Source organism: Pseudophryne corroboree, chromosome 2 (genome assembly GCF_028390025.1).
Source record: "Pseudophryne corroboree isolate aPseCor3 chromosome 2, aPseCor3.hap2, whole genome shotgun sequence".
Taxonomy (NCBI): Eukaryota; Metazoa; Chordata; class Amphibia; order Anura; family Myobatrachidae; genus Pseudophryne; species Pseudophryne corroboree.
In genome coordinates this window covers 913367173-913388497 of record NC_086445.1, presented here as the reverse complement: position 1 = coordinate 913388497, position 21325 = coordinate 913367173, and the positions used below count along the sequence as shown (strand labels likewise).

At 44.6% G+C, this 21325-nt stretch overlaps 1 protein-coding gene across 3 annotated transcripts in view; it reads left to right on the top strand.

Moving 5' to 3' along the window:
- The window catches only part of RTN4RL1 (reticulon 4 receptor like 1), a 218614-nt gene that overhangs the window by 178894 nt on the left and 18395 nt on the right, over positions 1 to 21325 (top strand). Inside the window, exon 1 of one of the 3 annotated variants that reach the window (XM_063956119.1) lies at positions 3659 to 3730. The exons of 1 other annotated variant lie outside the window; for it this stretch is intronic. Coding sequence is in view for 1 of the 2 variants with exons in the window: in XM_063956117.1 (XP_063812187.1) it covers positions 11291 to 11360 (70 nt within the window). In the remaining variant the exon portion in view is untranslated. Of the gene's footprint in view, positions 1 to 3658; positions 3731 to 11262; positions 11361 to 21325 lie in introns of those variants that run through there. One more of the 3 variants, XM_063956117.1, reaches the window with a different exon arrangement.

Genomic DNA, 21325 nt, shown 5'->3' with positions numbered 1-21325 from the left:
CACACGGCTTGACAAATGTTGTCCGCATTTCTGGTGAAATACTTCCACACCGAAGAGCTGATTTTTTTTGTATTTTGACCAGGCATGTCAATGGCCCTATTCCTCCCACGGACAACAGGTGTCTCCCCGGGTGCCTGACTTAAACAAACCACCTCACCATCAGAATCCTCCTGGTCAATTTCCTCCCCAGCGCCAGCAACACCCATATCCTCCTCATCCTGGTGTACTTCAACACTGACATCTTCAATCTGACTATCAGGAACTGGACTGCGGGTGCTCCTTCCAGCACTTGCAGGGGGCGTGCAAATGGTGGAAGGCGCATGCTCTTCACGTCCAGTGTTAGGAAGGTCAGGCATCGCAACCGACACAATTGGACTCTCCTTGTGGATTTGGGATTTCGAAGAACGCACAGTTCTTTGCGGTGCTTTTGCCAGCTTGAGTCTTTTCAGTTTTCTAGCGAGAGGCTGAGTGCTTCCATCCTCATGTGAAGCTGAACCACTAGCCATGAACATAGGCCAGGGCCTCAGCCGTTCCTTGCCACTCCGTGTGGTAAATGGCATATTGGCAAGTTTACGCTTCTCCTCCGACAATTTTATTTTAGGTTTTGGAGTCCTTTTTTTACTGATATTTGGTGTTTTGGATTTGACATGCTCTGTACTATGACATTGGGCATCGGCCTTGGCAGACGACGTTGCTGGCATTTCATCGTCTCGGCCATGACTAGTGGCAGCAGCTACAGCACGAGGTGGAAGTGGATCTTGATCTTTCCCTAATTTTGGAACCTCAACATTTTTGTTCTCCATATTTTAATAGGCACAACTAAAAGGCACCTCAGGTAAACAATGGAGATAGATGGATACTAGTATACTTATGGATGGACTGCCGAGTGCCGACACAGAGGTAGCTACAGCCGTGGACTACCGTACTGTGTCTGCTGCTAATATAGACTGGATGATAATGAGATGAAATCAATATATATATATGTATGTATATATAATATCACTAGTACTGCAGCCGGACAGGTAGATAATATATTTATTAGGTAATGATGACTGATGACGGACCTGCTGGACACTGTCAGCTCAGCAGCACCGCAGACTGCTACAGTAAGCTACTATACTATAGTAGTATGTACAAAGAAGAAAGAAAAAAAAAAACCACGGGTAGGTGGTATACAATTATGGATGGACTGCCGAGTGCCGACACAGAGGTAGCTACAGCCGTGGACTACCGTACTGTGTCTGCTGCTAATATAGACTGGATGATAATGAGATGAAATCAATATATATATATGTATGTATATATAATATCACTAGTACTGCAGCCGGACAGGTAGATAATATATTTATTAGGTAATGATGACTGATGACGGACCTGCTGGACACTGTCAGCTCAGCAGCACCGCAGACTGCTACAGTAAGCTACTATACTCTATAGTAGTATGTACAAAGAAGAAAGAAAAAAAAAACCACGGGTAGGTGGTATACAATTATGGATGGACTGCCGAGTGCCGACACAGAGGTAGCTACAGCCGTGGACTACCGTACTGTGTCTGCTGCTAATATAGACTGGATGATAATGAGATGAAATCAATATATATATATGTATGTATATATAATATCACTAGTACTGCAGCCGGACAGGTAGATAATATATTTATTAGGTAATGATGACTGATGACGGACCTGCTGGACACTGTCAGCTCAGCAGCACCGCAGACTGCTACAGTAAGCTACTATACTATAGTAGTATGTACAAAGAAGAAAGAAAAAAAAAAAACCACGGGTAGGTGGTATACAATTATGGATGGACTGCCGAGTGCCGACACAGAGGTAGCTACAGCCGTGGACTAACGTACTGTGTCTGCTGCTAATATAGACTGGATGATTGATAATGAGATGAAATCAATATATATATGTATGTATATATAATATCACTAGTACTGCAGCCGGACAGGTAGATAATATATTTATTAGGTAATGATGACTGATGACGGACCTGCTGGACACTGTCAGCTCAGCAGCACCGCAGACTGCTACAGTAAGCTACTATACTCTATAGTAGTATGTACAAAGAAGAAAGAAAAAAAAAAAACACGGGTAGGTGGTATACAATTATGGATGGACTGCCGAGTGCCGACACAGAGGTAGCTACAGCCGTGGACTAACGTACTGTGTCTGCTGCTAATATAGAGTCTAGACTGGATGATAAATTATTGATAATGAGATGAAATCAATATAATATCACTAGTACTGCAGCCGGACAGGTACTATATATATTATTTATTATGTAATGACTGATGACGGACCTGCTGGACACTGTCAGGTCAGCACAGCACCGCAGACTGCTACAGTAAGCTACTATAGTAGTATGTATAAAGAAGAATGAAAAAAAAAAAAACCACGGGTAGGTGGTATACAATATTATATATATATATATATATATATATATATATATATATATTATATACAATTATATATATATATATATTAAACTGGTGGTGATTGATTATTAAACTGGTGGTCACTTCAGGTCATGTTGCAACTTGCAACTAGTACTCCGAGGCCTAAGCAGACAATCACAAAATATATTATTATACTGGTGTTCAGTGTGGTCACAACAATGGCAGTGTGGCACTGACTCTGGCAGCAAAAGTGTGCACTGTGACTGTACGTTATATGTACTCCTGAGTCCTGCTCTCAGACTCTAACTGCTCCCCACTGTCAGTGTCTCCCCCACAAGTCAGATAATACACTTACAGTCACACTATCTATTATCTAATCTAGTATAAATATCACTTCAGCAAGTAGTATAGTAGTATACAGTATAGTAGTACTCCTCCTAATAATGCTCCCCAAAATACTGTGTCTCTCTCTTCTCTAAACGGAGAGGACGCCAGCCACGTCCTCTCCCTATGACTCTCAATGCACGTGTGAAAATGGCGGCGACGCGCGGCTCCTTATATAGAATCCGAGTCTCGCGATAGAATCCGAGCCTCGCGAGAATCCGACAGCGTGATGATGACGTTCGGGCGCGCTCGGGTTAGCCGAGCAAGGCGGGAAGATCCGAGCCTGCTCGGACCCGTGTAAAAAACCTGAAGTTCGGGCGGGTTCGGATTCAGAGGAACCGAACCCGCTCATCTCTAGTATTAACCCATGCAGATCGATAACATGGAGAGAGATAAAATACCACCCGGTCATCTTCTAAATGTCATGTTTCATGCTGTGTTTGAAAAAAAATAAAAAAAAAAATGACAGGAGCTGATTGGTTAATACTTTATCTCTCTCCCCTGTATCTCTCTCCAAGGTTTAATACATCTCCCCACTATTCATGTAATGCCCTCTATAGACAGAAATACCCTCCTTAATAGCAGATTTTAGTGCATTCCCAACACCACCCTAACTATAGCACATAATGACCTATAATATTACATACTAGAGCTTTCATGACATTTGGTAAATACAACTGATTGAGCAATATTCAACATAGAATAATGGGCTACTATATGTCTTGAGGCACGGAACCAGATAGTTTCATAGAAGGGAGTGACCAGAATGAGAGAAATATACATTTTGCAGCAACTCTGGCATGCCTGATTATCCACATCCTCATACATACATTCAAAATGCGTAACTTTATTGATCCAAATGTGCAGGAACGTTTATACAAGATCTCTGGCTTCAGACATATCATAAGTGCTGAAGTGGTGCGTGATTGGCATGGCAATAAGGTACTTCAGGTTCAGTTTCATCAGATCACTGAATTGTAAAGAGACAAGCAAAAGCCACACTTTCCCTTCTCAGGAACTCCATTGCTAATTAGGATGTGGAAGAAGGGCTGAGAGGGTTAGGGATGTATTGATTTATATCAGGATCCCCGCAAGAAGGGGAGGGATGTGTTGTTTCAATGTACAAACACAAACCTCGTGAGACACCTTTGAATTTGTTGGAAAATCTCTGTAAAGATTACATTGTGTTGCATAGGTGTAGGCACGGACCATGTGGGATGAGTAGCTACAACCTTCTCAGACTCCGGGATTCAAACTTTTTCTGTGCAATCAAGCTAAGGTATTCCCAACTAAAGGTCAGCTGGCTTGTATGGGAGCTGGGGATTATAGGGGCTTTGTGTGACCCAGAAGAACAGGTGTACAACTCTTTTTCCCAGCATATATCAGTGTATGCAACACATTAACTCCTTCTTTGCTCAGGTTGCTCTAACATCAAGATTTCACCTTTTGATATATGGGAACTGTGAACCAGATACATCTGGCCCCATGGTCAATTATGGGAGCCCATTTATCAATGATGTTTATCATATGCAATGAGTTTTAAAACTCGTCACGTATGATAAATAGTGCTCCAGCCAATAAGCTTCCAACTGTCATTTCTCAAACACATCAGTTTGGAGCTGATCGGCTGGAGCACCATTTATCATACGCAACAAGTTTTAAAACTCGTTGCATATGATAAAACTCGTTGATAAATCATATCTCCCAACATGACCCTCTCCAGGAGGGACAGAATGCTCTGCTGCTGGACTTTCCTCTTAATTTATAATTGCCATCACCTGTGCTGAAACACCTTTCTTATCCATTAACCTGTTCAGCACAGGTGATGGCAATCATAAATTAAGAGAAAAGTCCAGAAGCAGAGCAGTGTGTCCCTCCTGGAGAGGGTAATGTTGGGACGTATGGATAAATGGGCCCCAAAGGGTGGAATTCAAGTGTTTGAAAAGTCGGTTGGGTGTTTGTTTTTTCTTGTCTATTAGATAGGAAAAAACAAGACTCCCAACTAACTTTTCAAACATTTGAATCTCCCCCTTAGTGTTCACTCCAGGGTGTATTGTTGTATGCGTGGAGGTAAAGGGAGCGTGGTCACTAAAAGGGAGTGAGTCCTTAAGAGGACTGGGGCAATTAAACTTGATCATAAAAATAAAATCTACTATTTTGGGGACTATTTACTATTCTGGAGACTATTTTTGGGGAAAATTTTGAAAAAAAAGAAGTGTTGTATACTTTAATAAAAGAAGAAAAAATTACTATGTTAGCGTAGCAGCGGGGACGGGTCTGTGACACAGCAGGATGTGGTTCCAATATACACACACACAGAGACAGATAGAGGCACAAACACACACACTTACACACAGAAACACACACACACACACACACACACACACACACACACACACACACACACCCCCCCCAACCTCTCACTCACACTCTCTTACTTGAGACTGCGCAGACAAGAAATGGTGCTACCACGCTGCCCAATTACTGCTGGCCACAGTGATCGGGACACAGGAGAGAGAAGCCGCGGCTGCTGTTTCCATTGTGTAGTCAAGCCGCCGGTTGTGTGTGTGTGTGAGTGGGGGGGAGGGTGTGCTGCGGGCTGCCTGATCACTATGGCCTGTGAAATAGCCTGTGTGCAGAGGCATCACTGGTCTTGGTGGAGACACCTGGTGCTTACTTTAGATCCCTCCCATGGCAAATATGCGTGGGTCCAAAATAGGTGTGTCCTATCCTAAAGGGGGTGTGGTCTTATAGGAAATCCTGCTTTCAATCAATCCAGGGGCGTGGCCTCTCTGAAAGGGGACACAGAAAACCCCCGTTGCATCACTCCAGAGATGTTGGCCTGCCCCAGGGGACTGCTTTCTATCTTGTTAAATAATAGTGATACTTAATTCTGTCTTGAAACATGTGAAAACAGTAATTTCATGGATAGAAGTAGCTTGATAAATGTTCCCCTAAATCCTCTTCTAGTGTGTAGGATCCCCTCTCCTACATGAGATAGTGTCCACCCAACTGCCAGTGGTGGGACTACCTTATTGGAAATGAGGTCCTGCTGCACATAGGAGTCGCCTGGTCCCCCCTTCCCCACCCCGTTGCCACTATCCAACCCAGCACCACGCCTCTGCCCCCCCCTCCCGGTCCCCGCATAGCAGAGAAAACTGTGCTAAATGCTGCATATTGCAGTGATGTCGTGGGTTTTTTTGACAATTTTTTTTGTTTCCTGAAAACTGCTCCAAAAGCCCTTTAATACATTTAAGTGATACTAAAATAATGTGAAGTGTGAACTTTTTTTACGTAAATATACAGTTAATAAATATACCCCATAATCTCTCACCACTGCTTCTATGTTCTCTGTCCATATAATGAGAAGGATTGAATGTCTGGACATAAGTAGCATGTGTACGTACATGGATATTTTGTGTTAGCAGTTGTCAGAGCGTCTTGTTACCTTCCTTGGGTGATTAGAAGGATTATGCTAAGACAGTTGCATTGTATTAGAGTATTAACAAATAATTCTGTACTTGAGTTATTTACCTGCTCTCGAGGGAGTAATCGGTTTAGAAATGATCACATTAGCCCGTCTGTGCATGTTATTTTATAAGCCAGAGAGGTAATTATAGGTGTTGTTATTTTTGCTATGTTTTTCCCTAATATTTCCCTTCTGTATATAAATGTGGTATTTTGATTATATTTGCTACCCATTATTTCTTTGTAGTAATGTTCAATATTTTATTAGTTTTACATTTTTAACAGAGCTGATTTGAACGATGTAAAAACAACTCTTAATTGCCGCAGAGTACAGTACCTTCTATCTTATGGAGCCTCCAGTCTGACAGTGTAATCATTCTCAGTAGCCTATATAAGCCTTAATAAGACTACACAACATACTGTACTTTCAAAGAGATACGTTTTATTGTACAGTATCCCCAGGAATCTTGGTATGATAAATTAAGCGTAAATGACTGTAATATATCATGATATTTGTTCTATTTTGTTGTTGTTGCGTGTATATGTATATTACAGTTTTCTATAGACTAAAATATAATCGTGGAAGGGGTAAACCAGGGCCAGATTGCAAAATGCCAGAATAGTTGTGGCAAAACACTCCTGGGCGATGACTGAGAGGTGGCCTGAAGTGAATGCAAAAAAGAGCCAGTCTCACGGGTGCATTATGGGAATGTCACAGGCATGTAGTGAACGCGTCTACAGATCCACAGCCACAGAGGGCATGATTCTAGGCATTTTTAGAAGATACTGTGCCTGCCGTAGGCTGGTGCAAGTGTCGATGGTGCACACGATGATACGCTGATGGTGGAGTGTTCAAAACCACTGGTGGAGTTGCACTGTCCAAGGGCACTGAAAGCGGGCATCACTGGCAGGGAAGGGGTCATAGATATGAAGAATCCCAAACATTAGCAGAATAAAACTTTTTTTATGCCAGGAATTGGACTTTTCTCTAATAATAGTTTGTTAGTACTAGAATACATGACTGCTGATGGTCTTTGATGCTGAATTGTCTCTCCTTCCATGGGTCACTCGTCCAGTACTTCACAAATTCTTTGAATTGGAGTGCATCATGAAAGTGCCTAGGGATATCATACCTCCTAACTGTCCCGATTTTTACCGGACAGTCACGTTTTTTGAGATTGTCCCACCCATGGGCAGCAGTGTCCCGCGGTGGAGGGTGGGGGGATGGCGGCACTTGGGAGGCTTCTGTCACTCGCTACTCTGGAGCCGTGAATACACACCGTATGCATGCGCACAGCGTCTATTCACGGGGGACAGAGGGACTAGGGGCATGTCAGCAGCTCACAGAGCACTGGGTGTGCCCCCTAAATGATGAAAACTAGAGGCGTGGCTCGCAATCATGAGCTCTCCCACAAGACACGCCACCTTTCGGGTGCGCTCATCTTCGTCACGTGAGGGGGTCCTGTTTTGGGAGCAGCTGATGTTGGGAGGTATGGGGTAAGGATAATTAGGTCACCCTAATAATGTTGACAGACAATAGGTCAACCCTATATAGTCGACATGGTCAAAAGGTCAACAGGGTCATTAGGTTGACAGGTAAAAGTTAGAAAGGTACTAAAGGTCACATGAAAAGGTCGACATGGAAAATGATCGGCACAGAAAAGGTTATGTTTTTGCCATCAAAGCACAGGGAACCCCAATTAGTGTACTTCATCCCCTCGTGCAGCAGAGGTTACTATTCCCAATCATAGTCCACGGGGATGATAAAGTATGTAAAAGTTGAAAAAATTGCAAGAAACCCTTAAAAAGTTGTCGACCATTGTCATGTCAACCATTTGAACCTGTCAATCTTTTGACCATGTCGTCCTAATGCATGTCGAACATTAGTAGTCGATCTATTAACTGTCAACCTACAGACTGGATACGGTGCCTAGAGGGGTAATGTGCATGTGTTATATTCCCATAGGTTATATTTCCATAGGGTGTGTTATATTCCCATAGAGGGGCTGATTCTGAGTTGGATCACAGCAGCGTCCATGTGTGTGCTTTTTCTGTAGTTGTGTCTGCAACTTTATGCTAATGCCAGTAATAGCCCTACTCTTGTGTACACCTGTATATAGGGATTGGGATTCTCACATTGTGGGTCTTCTCAGGCGCAACAATCCTGCTCGGTGTGTCTTTAGATGCAGCCATAGGAAGCACCATTGTAGCTTGCTGCAGATCCATGCTAGGTGCAGAGTCTCCGGCAGAGTATGCAGTGGATCATAAAAATGACCACAAGGAAGACCAAGCCTTGTGAAACGTACGTCAGGTCTTCTAGAGGGTGAGTCACGTGGTGCGCACACGTGACCCACCGGTCCGTCAGTGGAACAGCAGTGTGGCAGCTGGGAACGGAGGAGGTATCGGCCTGTCGCTGGCCAGAGCGGCCGCAGGAGAACGGGACGCCGCGCGGTGACAGACGGCGGGGATTATCCGCGAGTATAGCCGTCTACATGTGAAACTCTGGGGTGACATTTCCCCCTTTTCCTCCGCACCTTGTCCCGGGAGTGGTAATTATATTTACAGAGTGGTGGCCAGTGAAAAAATACAATTACAATTTATACGTGACAATTAAATTTCTTGTTTCCACCTTAAAAGATCAGGACAATAATTATGAGGATACAAATTGAGGTGTTATTTTGAAAATAGCTACATGTCTTTTGATAGATGTATCATACCATTTTGATACATATAACATTTCTGACAAGTATCAACATTAGCTACAAGCACTGGCAGTAGCAGCAATATTGCATCAGAGAAAACAGCTCATTATGACATGCTCATGAGCCTTTGGGAGTTACCCATTGCCATAATTAGCAAATGAGAACAGTGGTTACCTACACTGGCAGTAGCAGCAATACTGCATTAGAGAGAACAGCTGATTATTACATGACAAACGGTTTTTGTCAGGCATTGTGAAGATATTCATCCATTCATTTATAATTTTTTCCAATTGTTTCAATTTTCAATATTCTTTCTTGTGTCGGGGTATATATGGGAGGAGATTAGGGTAAAGAGAGAAGAAGTATATTATCATGCATCCTGGTTGATATTGACTAGAATTAATAGTAATTATAATTTCAATTGACCTTTCTGGAGTGTACCGCATCAGAGACAAATGTGCAGGTTTAAATCTCTGCACTACCTGTTATAAGGCACCAGGGAATACCTGCCTGAGTCTCTTTGCTTGATACCTCCTCTTTCTCTTCTTTCTGGCCAATTTGGATGCACCTACCCTCTCTCATTCCTCGTCCTATACCTGCTGGCAAGACGGGAGAACAGCAGAAGGGAGGTTTGCCTATACCTTGGCCACTCTTTTATACCTCTATGTGCTTAACATATCATGGTTATAAACTAGCGAGATGCACCAGTAGCTGCTGGTAAGACCAGAAGTTTTTGGGTCAGTGACCTCTGTCAAGTAATAAAATCATTTTTGACATTGATAAAAACTGAGGTATTGGTGCCTCATACCTCTGACATCTAACCACTTGGTATTAGTCAAAAAGAACTAAAACTTTGTATGCTGTACACCTCTGTCATGTATTTGAGATCATCTGATAACTTTTAAAAGGAATCGAGGGATTGGTGCCTCATACTTCCGTTTGGACATGGTTGTAAATAACAACTTTCTGTACTTCAGCATTTGAAATTATCAGTTTGTTGCTGAATTAACCATTTGATAGTCATTGACCAAATAACTGAGGCAATCGTGCCCCATACCTCTGTCAGGATTCTTGCTCAAAATTATGGGATATATGTGAAAGAAATCACGACAAGGAGATCTGGAGTGATACGTCCAGGGTTCTTCACAGAAAGGATTTGCCTCTGAGACATAGGAATACTCAGTTGTGGATAATTAAGGTAAATTTACTTTTGGAGAACCATTATCTAATTGTTAAGACAAAGCAATTTATCAATCAGACAATTGCCTGAGCGTTTCTGCCTCAACATCTCCTCTCTTAAATCCAGCAGGCGGATTGCCTGATAGATTGCTGGAATTGAAAGCCCATGCACCTCGTACCTCTATATAATAACCTATATGATCCTTTCTTAAGGTAATTTGATCTTTTCCCTCCTTGGGTGATTAACCTATAAACAACTGGGATAGAGTACACGGGGCAATTTGGTTATGATACGGGTGCCTTGTATTCTCTCATTATTTATGTAGGTGAATCAACATAAACCTTAACTCCTTGTCTCTTTATACAGGTGGTACCATTCTTTCTGTCCTATTGATGGAATGCCCTGATTTGTTATGTCTTGAAAGAAACCACTACACAGACACTTTCTCCACGTTAACTGGGCCACACGCTGATACATAAGTGACCCAACTCAAAACAATCCCTCCAGTGACCTATGATTCAAAACTACTGCCCTGAGAATTCATACATGGGCACATATATGATAAAGATGATGGTCACACTATCAAAATTTTGATATATTTTCTTATATTTATGAGAAGGGAATTATTACACAGACGGACTCAAATAGAATTAACTGTCTTTGACTGAGGTCATTTAGATCAGACCATACACATTTTTTTACATATTTTTGCAAGAAGATCACATATTTATTAGTTCATTCATATGGATGTTATATAAATTATTTTTAAGGTATACCAAATAAAATTTGTAATCTTAATATTTATAACAATTCTTCATCAGTATCTTTTTTTCAAAAAATCTTTGCTTCGTTACCTCAGACAAGAGTGCTTCCAACCAGGGTTTTTTTGGTCTTCCTTGTGGTCATTTTTATGATTTGTGTCTCTATACCCTTGGGAGCACCACTGACCGTCATAATTTATTGTAACCATTATACCAATAGGTTATAGGTATACAATTGATTAATAAAAGGGAAAGTAATATCCCAAGAGTGTCAGTTTCTCTGAGGTAATTATAATTTGTAAAACAATTTTTCCTGTGCGGCCTACATCCCCAGTCCCTTTTCCCCTCTTGTTTTTTAGAGTATGCAGTGGTGCAGAGTCTCCGGCAGAGTATGCAGTGGTGCAGAGTCTCCGGCAGAGTATGCAGTGGTGCAGAGTCTCCGGCAGAGTATGGCCTCCAGTGTGAGTGTTTAAGCGTCTCAGTTCACAACCATTTCTGTTAAAAGTCCGGGACATGCGCGTCTGAAACCTGCCACTCACTGCCCAGTGACACCCAATATAATTCCATGTCTCAATCTCTCCTGCGACTCTACGTGCAAACTGTGGGATGCATGTTTGTCACCATTTGCGGGAATATCAGTTTTGCATCCGACTCACAGTCAGCATAATACGCTGTACTTTGAAGTCTTTCTCTGCCTAAATTGTGTTTGTAGAATGGGTAATTATCAGCCTAGCATGCCAGACCGACCTCATACTCATACTAGTTCCAAATACTTTTATCCTTATACATAATTCTACTTCTCGTTTGTAGTTATTAACCCATGACTGTTTCAAGATTTTCTTTCTACCCCCATATTGCTACACTGGCTGCACATTAAATTCAACCCAGGAATAGAAGGGGCGTGGCTACAATGACATGTCATGGCCGCCTCACTCCTGCACTGCCCCTTATCTCCACCACGCCCAGTAGCGGATCTTGCCACGGGCAAGCAGGACTTTTGCCCGGGGTGCCATCTTCCGGAGGGTGCCGGCGCCATCCGGAGGGCGCCGCACCATGGCAAGATCCGCTACTGCTGTGCCCCCCGCTGCTCCCGCTGTGAAGGGAACTAGATGCTACGCGTCTAGTCTCCCTTTGTGAAGCTACTCTACAGGGGGTGTAACTGACCACGCCCCCTGTATGAAGCCACGCCCCTATTTCCTGCCCGGGGCACAAAAAGGGCTAGAACCGGCCCTGACCACGCCCCCTGTGACGCCATCACCATCATACCACCCCTTTCTCGCTGAGCCGACCTAACTGCTCTCTCCCACAGAGAGCAGCCAGGAAGTCAGCAATTATGTATTCTGTACATGGCTGATTATACTTCAGTGGAGTGGTAAACACTCATGACATACAGTACTTGCCAAATTTTGTGTCTCCAACCCGGAGAGGAGACGCTGTTAGCCACTTTAGGAGGCGTGTCCGGGTTCTTTTCTCACAAGGCCCCGCCCTCAGCAAGGAAAATACTGAGATTCTCAGCATTTAGCCCCACCTCCTCCATAGTGAGGATTATCTCATCATCCTATCCGCTTCACTAGCAAGCAGCAGAATGCAGGAGATCCGTCTACTACTGGAAAAATCTGAAATCTCCTGTAATTTCCGGCAGTGTAGGCAACTATGAACCATGAGTTTGTATGCTCAAAGAAGATCAGCTCTCCCCGCGATACCTATCACCATTACTTTTGAGCAGTGAAACTTAGTACTGTGAGCCTGACCCGACAGTTCTAGTGCGCAAGGGTAGTGTCGGACTGGGGCATGAAGGGCCCACCGGGGAGATCCAGTAGTAGGGGCCCATGTTTAGGGGTGTGGTCATCCACCCCAGAGATTTTGGCTAGCCATTAGAGAGTACATGTTCTGGGCCCCTTGATGAATATATATATAGTAAATACCACTAGTGCAAGCATGATAAACATATGTATAATTCAAGTGCATAGTCAGGAAGTTGATCCCTTGAGGAGAAGGTGGCCCACAGGCAGTGGGTCCTACCGGGGGTTTTCCCCTGTGGGACAGTCCGACCCTGCGCAGGGGTGACCTGGGGTTCATGCATGCACATGAAAAAGCCACATTAATAAGCGGAGGGAGTGGAATAGGGCCGGAGAGAGAAATTTTTGTAACACAGACTTCCTTCCTATACAAGGGAGTGGGGTCCGGAAATCACCTGAAGGTGGCGAAGGGTCCCGCTGTCAGGCACTAAACGTAGTTTTTCCAAGATTCATGGCCAGATCGGGACTGAAAGGTAAGCATGAGATATCCATGTTATCTCCTGTGCTACCTTTATAACGTATGGTCCCCAAACATCATTTCTATAGAAGTAGGTAAAAATGCAAATTTTAATTTTGTAGAAATTAAGCGATAATGAATAGACCCCTATATCCTTCCTAAAAAGCTAAACATACACTCAGGTCTGTACTTAACTTTTTATTTAGCTGTATTTCTTGTGATTATTACTTGCAGCCTTCAAGATCTGGTCGTAGTCTCATAAATTCTGGCAGCTCTGGTCGCAGCCTCATAAATCCTTGCAGTTCTGGTCGTAGTCTCATAAAACCTTGCAGCTCTGGCCACAGTCTCATATATCTTTGCAGCACTGTTTGCCGTCTCATAAATTCTGGCAGGTTTGGTCGCAGTCTCATAAATTCTTGTAGCACTGGTCGCAGTCTTATTAATCCTTGCAGCATGGGCCGCAGTCTGATAAATCCTTGCATCCTTGCAGTCTCATAAATCCTTGGTTTACATGTTGCAGTCTCATACTGTAAATGCTTGTAGCACGAGTCAGAGCATAAGAAACCCTTGCAGCAGATGCAGCTTTCCCTGGTCTCATCTCTGACCTGCTTGGCTGGCTACACAGTGCATTTGCAACAACTGGACACGAGTGATGCTCTCAGTCCTAGGGGCCGATTTATCACCATCCGCATCTGATGATGTGGATGACAGGTGATAATATCGGACAAACTCGCACTGCGATAATTGAGTACATCGCATGGATGTATCAATTATCGCATGCAGGGACAGAGTTCTGTCCCTGCGATGTCTCTCCACAGCATCATCGGGGTATTTTTTGTAAAAAATGCCCTGATGTCCTGCTGCGCATACGCCACCGCCAGGATCCCCCCCACCTGTCGCAACTGCCCGCGCACCGCAAAAGAGCCCCCCATGGATTTAAACTTACCAGTACCAGGAACCGGTGTCCGCTGCTCCAGGAGGCTGCCGGGTACTAGATCCTGCTGCTGTGTATGCACCCCCTGGTGCTGTAAAGTGAGCTGCTGCTTTGCAGCATCACTTTACTGCACAGGGGTCACAGCAGGAGGACCCGGTGCTCGGCAGCGCTCACCGTAGCACCAATCATCAGCTTCTGGGACAGGTAAGTATGTTTTTTAGGGTGATCAGCTTGTGTGTCATCAGACACACAGAGCTGATCACACTGGCCGGGTTCCGCACAACTAGCTTGCCCTTGAAGGACACTTTAGCAAGTCGCTATTTGCATGACTGTACCTCAGCACATCATCGCATATTGGAATACCATTTCTACTCAGGTACGGTCACACCGCAATGCGGGGGTATAAGACATTAACCATTGAGAGACTTTAACTACAGTATATGCTTTTTTCTGTGTGCTTGACTGAACTTCTGCACATTACTGCTCAATCACATCACTAGTCTCAATAACTCATTCAAATATGTATCATAGGTTCTCAAACTCGGTCCTCAAGACCCCAAACATGCAATGGCATGTTTCCAGCTAAAGATAGCGGCTTTGTCTTAAAATGCAGAGTCGCTGGCTTCGGTAGCCTACTTCCAGTGGACACTCTATGCAACCTATGGCTTGTTCAGATGTCTGATGCTCACCATGATGTTGGAGATGGTGATCCAATGCTGCGTCTGCTGACATAGGCAACAGATCAGAGAAGCCACCACCTTCAGCCTCACCATAACTTCTCTGCTCCGCTGTAGTCGAACACCACTTGCGCCCGCCTCTGAATAAGACCTTCTGTGCCTGCTGCGTAAGAGAAGCACCTACCTAACATGACAATTTGCAGGAGTAGAAAAACACTGTCTATTTACTAGCTCTCCAGCTACATTCTCCATATTATTCAGCTCAGTAACACATAAATGTCACATAATGGCGCTACATGCTCTTTCATGCCGGTCAGCAGAATTCTCCGGCAGACATTTGAAAACCAAATATAATATTATCGTTGTTCTTCCTAGGAAAAAAACAACATTATTCATAATAACATTTTTCAAATCATCTCATTATCAACTTGGAGATGTCAGTTTGCATTAAAAGCGAGTTCCACATATATTTTTTTTAATCACCTGAGAGGCTTATTGTTAACAGTACAGTTTACATGTTTATTCCCTTATTTGTCACTTGATGAAGTACTATTCCTGTGAGCCATACCATGTTTGGTATGAACTATGAAGTATCATTAGTGCAATTGGATTCAAGCAGAGACAGCCATGTTGAGAGAGAGAGAGAGAGAGAGAGAGAGAGAGAGAGAGAGAGAGAGAGAGGCTGGCAGATTAACATCATATCTTTTATTGGATCAACATGAAATTTCTGACCTGCTGCTTCTATGAATGCTATGATTATTCTATGGTGATCTGTGTACCATGGTTATTGATTCCGCATTGTACTAAACGCCACGGAGCCTGACAATTATTCAATAATGTCTCTTTTACTGAGCAGATCACATCTAATAAATGTTCTAACACTCTGGGTTTCTTTATTTGATACATTACACAGCACAATTGTAGATGACAGCAACCTTACAAGGAGCTCAGTGATTGATACCAGTTAACATGATGATACAGTGTTGACTTCGTACAGTGACTGTTGTAAATCCTCATCGGCTCCCCCTATTGCTGTCTCTCACAGTACACATTAACGTCTGTCTTTTTACTATTCAAATGCTTCATTTTAAGTGAAATATTACTTGACAATATATAGGAGATTGGCTCCAGAAAGTTTTATGACAACATCATAATGGAATTGTGCTAGTTTGACACAAAGGATTTCTATAACCAGAGAGTGCACTTGTTTCTGCAGTAACATGGACACAATCATACTGCACTGATGCAGCTTTAATGAGCTAACCGTGGTCTCAGCCGGGTGACATTGAAAACGTTTGAGGCTGCTTAACACAATTCATCAATGCACACTTAGCAAAGAAAGTAGTCTACTGCGGTAAATTCAGATCAGTTAGCCAATGCAGGCAGACGCAAAGTAATCACATTTTGAATGAATAAGCCATTTCATATACAGAACGGTCTACATTGTGAATAGCAAATAACCTCAAAAATGGAACAAAATTATATAGAAAGCATGAACGTAAGATGCAATATTTACTTTTAACCTGAAGCCGCTTCTCTGGGTACTTGTTAATTATAAGGCCTCCACTACTTTTAATATGGACTCCGTCAGGGGGATAACTAAAACTTTGTGGACCCCATAGCAAAATCTTGGAAAGTCTCTCCTGACCCGCCAGCCTTTGTCACTACAATGCCTCTTAAGGGGCGGAGAGAGAGGGGAGTGAGGGAGAAAGAGGGTTCCAGGGGGAGAGAGAGATAAAGAGAGAGAGGAGCAGCTTAGAGAGGGAGAGAGAGAGAGAGAAAGAAAGAGAGGCAGGGTTTTCATGGTAAAAGAGGGAATGAGAGAAAGAGGGAGAGACAGTGTCAGGGCTAGAGCGAAAGAGAGTAGTGATAGTGAGTGTTAGGGAGAGAGAGAGAGGGAGAAGGAGCGAGCTGGAGAGACACTACTTGACTACAGCAGAGGATGGTGTGTGGAGGCATAGACAGACAGATGATCAGGGGATGGACGGACGGGGGCATGGGCGGACAGACAGAGGGACAGAGCACCATATGGGGCATAGACGGACGTTGGCGGCATTAAAGGAAACATGGACAGATGGAGCACAATATAGAGGCATGGATGGACAGAGCACATATGGAGGTATAGACGGATGGACAGGAGGGGGCATACACAGATAAACGGACAGAGAGAGCACCATATGGGGGTATAGATGGATGGACGGGAGGGAGCATAGACGGACAGATGGGTTGTGACCTGTGCTAAGGTCACAACCCATCTCCCTAGGCTTCCTGATCAGTGTGACCCCCAGGAGGCTGGCCGATCACTTAGAGTCTTATTAGGACCTCTCAATAACAAAATCAAAACAATACAATCCAGCACTATTAATAATTACAGGTGGTAGTGGGAATAGGGATGGGGGATACATTAGTGTATATGTACTTGTAAATAGATATCAAAATGATACATACTGCAAATGGTAATGCGCTACCTTGTATTTCACATCAGAATTTGCTTTCACATAGGAATTAGAGATGAGCGCCTGAAATTTTTCGGGTTTTGTGTTTTGGTTTTGGGTTCGGTTCCGCGGCCGTGTTTTGGGTTCGAACGCGTTTTGGCAAAACCTCACCGAATTTTTTTTGTCGGATTCGGGTGTGTTTTGGATTCGGGTGTTTTTTTCAAAAAAACACTAAAAAACAGCTTAAATCATAGAATTTGGGGGTCATTTTGATCCCAAAGTATTATTAACCTCAAAAACCATAATTTACACTCATTTTCAGTCTATTCTGAATACCTCACACCTCACAATATTATTTTTAGTCCTAAAATTTGCACCGAGGTCGCTGTGTGAGTAAGATAAGCGACCCTAGTGGCCGACACAAACACCGGGCCCATCTAGGAGTGGCACTGCAGTGTCACGCAGGATGTCCCTTCCAAAAAACCCTCCCCAAACAGCACATGACGCAAAGAAAAAAAGAGGCGCAATGAGGTAGCTGTGTGAGTAAGATTAGCGACCCTAGTGGCCGACACAAACACCGGGCCCATCTAGGAGTGGCACTGCAGTGTCACGCAGGATGGCCCTTCCAAAAAACCCTCCCCAAACAGCACATGACGCAAAGAAAAAAAGAGGCGCAATGAGGTAGCTGTGTGAGTAAGATTAGCGACCCTAGTGGCCGACACAAACACCGGGCCCATCTAGGAGTGGCACTGCAGTGTCACGCAGGATGTCCCTTCCAAAAAACCCTCCCCAAACAGCACATGACGCAAAGAAAAAAAGAGGCGCAATGAGGTAGCTGTGTGAGTAAGATTAGCGACCCTAGTGGCCGACACAAACACCGGGCCCATCTAGGAGTGTCACTGCAGTGTCACGCAGGATGGCCCTTCCAAAAAACCCTCCCCAAACAGCACATGACGCAAAGAAAAAAAGAGGCGCAATGAGGTAGCTGTGTGAGTAAGATTAGCGACCCTAGTGGCCGACACAAACACCGGGCCCATCTAGGAGTGGCACTGCAGTGTCACGCAGGATGTCCCTTCCAAAAAACCCTCCCCAAACAGCACATGACGCAAAGAAAAAAAGAGGCGCAATGAGGTAGCTGTGTGAGTAAGATTAGCGACCCTAGTGGCCGACACAAACACCGGGCCCATCTAGGAGTGGCACTGCAGTGTCACGCAGGATGTCCCTTCCAAAAAACCCTCCCCAAACAGCACATGACGCAAAGAAAAAAAGAGGCGCAATGAGGTAGCTGACTGTGTGAGTAAGATTAGCGACCCTAGTGGCCGACACAAACACCGGGCCCATCTAGGAGTGGCACTGCAGTGTCACGCAGGATGTCCCTTCCAAAAAACCCTCCCCAATCAGCACATGATGCAAAGAAAAAGAAAAGAAAAAAGAGGTGCAAGATGGAATTGTCCTTGGGCCCTCCCACCCACCCTTATGTTGTATAAACAAAACAGGACATGCACACTTTAACCAACCCATCATTTCAGTGACAGGGTCTGCCACACGACTGTGACTGATATGACGGGTTGGTTTGGACCCCCCCCAAAAAAGAAGCAATTAATCTCTCCTTGCACAAACTGGCTCTACAGAGGCAAGATGTCCACCTCATCTTCACCCTCCGATATATCACCGTGTACATCCCCCTCCTCACAGATTATCAATTCGTCCCCACTGGAATCCACCATCTCAGCTCCCTGTGTACTTTGTGGAGGCAATTGCTGCTGGTCAATGTCTCCGCGGAGGAATTGATTATAATTCATTTTAATGAACATCATCTTCTCCACATTTTCTGGATGTAACCTCGTACGCCGATTGCTGACAAGGTGAGCGGCGGCACTAAACACTCTTTCGGAGTACACACTTGTGGGAGGGCAACTTAGGTAGAATAAAGCCAGTTTGTGCAAGGGCCTCCAAATTGCCTCTTTTTCCTGCCAGTATAAGTACGGACTGTGTGACGTGCCTACTTGGATGCGGTCACTCATATAATCCTCCACCATTCTATCAATGTTGAGAGAATCATATGCAGTGACAGTAGACGACATGTCCGTAATTGTTGTCAGGTCCTTCAGTCCGGACCAGATGTCAGCATCAGCAGTCGCTCCAGACTGCCCTGCATCACCGCCAGCGGGTGGGCTCGGAATTCTGAGCCTTTTCCTCGCACCCCCAGTTGCGGGAGAATGTGAAGGAGGAGATGTTGACAGGTCGCGTTCCGCTTGACTTGACAATTTTGTCACCAGCAGGTCTTTCAACCCCAGCAGACCTGTGTCTGCCGGAAAGAGAGATCCAAGGTAGGCTTTAAATCTAGGATCGAGCACGGTGGCCAAAATGTAGTGCTCTGATTTCAACAGATTGACCACCCGTGAATCCTTGTTAAGCGAATTAAGGGCTGCATCCACAAGTCCCACATGCCTAGCGGAATCGCTCCCTTTTAGCTCCTTCTTCAATGCCTCCAGCTTCTTCTGCAAAAGCCTGATGAGGGGAATGACCTGACTCAGGCTGGCAGTGTCTGAACTGACTTCACGTGTGGCAAGTTCAAAGGGCATCAGAACCTTGCACAACGTTGAAATCATTCTCCACTGCACTTGAGACAGGTGCATTCCACCTCCTATATCGTGCTCAATTGTATAGGCTTGAATGGCCTTTTGCTGCTCCTCCAACCTCTGAAGCATATAGAGGGTTGAATTCCACCTCGTTACCACTTCTTGCTTCAGATGATGGCAGGGCAGGTTCAGTAGTTTTTGGTGGTGCTCCAGTCTTCTGTACGTGGTGCCTGTACGCCGAAAGTGTCCCGCAATTTTTCTGGCCACCGACAGCATCTCTTGCACGCCCCTGTCGTTTTAAAAAAAATTCTGCACCACCAAATTCAAGGTATGTGCAAAACATGGGACGTGCTGGAATTTGCCCATATTTAGTGCACACACAATATTGCTGGCGTTGTCCGGTGCCACAAATCCACAGGAGAGTCCAATTGGGGTAAGCCATTCCGCGATGATCTTCCTCAGTTGCCGTAAGAGGTTTTCAGCTGTGTGCGTATTCTGGAAAGCGGTGATACAAAGCGTAGCCTGCCTAGGAAAGAGTTGGCGTTTGCGAGATGCTGCTACTGGTGCCGCCGCTGCTGTTCTTGCGGCGGGAGTCCATACATCTACCCAGTGGGCTGTCACAGTCATATAGTCCTGACCCTGCCCTGCTCCACTTGTCCACATGTCCGTGGTTAAGTGGACATTGGGTACAACTGCATTTTTTAGGACACTGGTGAGTCTTTTTCTGACGTCCGTGTACATTCTCGGTATCGCCTGCCTAGAGAAGTGGAACCTAGATGGTATTTGGTAACGGGGGCACACTGCCTCAATAAATTGTCTAGTTCCCTGTGAACTAACGGCGGATACCGGACGCACGTCTAACACCAACATAGTTGTCAAGGCCTCAGTTATCCGCTTTGCAGTAGGATGACTGCTGTGATATTTCATCTTCCTCGCAAAGGACTGTTGAACAGTCAATTGCTTACTGGAAGTAGTACAAGTGGGCTTACGACTTCCCCTCTGGGATGACCATCGACTCCCAGCGGCAACAACAGCAGCGCCAGCAGCAGTAGGCGTTACACGCAAGGATGCATCGGAGGAATCCCAGGCAGGAGAGGACTCGTCAGAATTGCCAGTGACATGGCCTGCAGGACTATTGGCATTCCTGGGGAAGGAGGAAATTGACACTGAGGGAGTTGGTGGGGTGGTTTGCGTGAGCTTGGTTACAAGAGGAAGGGATTTACTGGTCAGTGGACTGCTTCCGCTGTCACCCAAAGTTTTTGAACTTGTCACTGACTTATTATGAATGCGCTGCAGGTGACGTATAAGGGAGGATGTTCCGAGGTGGTTAACGTCCTTACCCCTACTTATTACAGCTTGACAAAGGGAACACACGGCTTGACACCTGTTGTCCGCATTTCTGGTGAAATACCTCCACACCGAAGAGCTGATTTTTTTGGTATTTTCACCTGGCATGTCAATGGCCATATTCCTCCCACGGACAACAGGTGTCTCCCCGGGTGCCTGACTTAAACAAACCACCTCACCATCAGAATCCTCCTG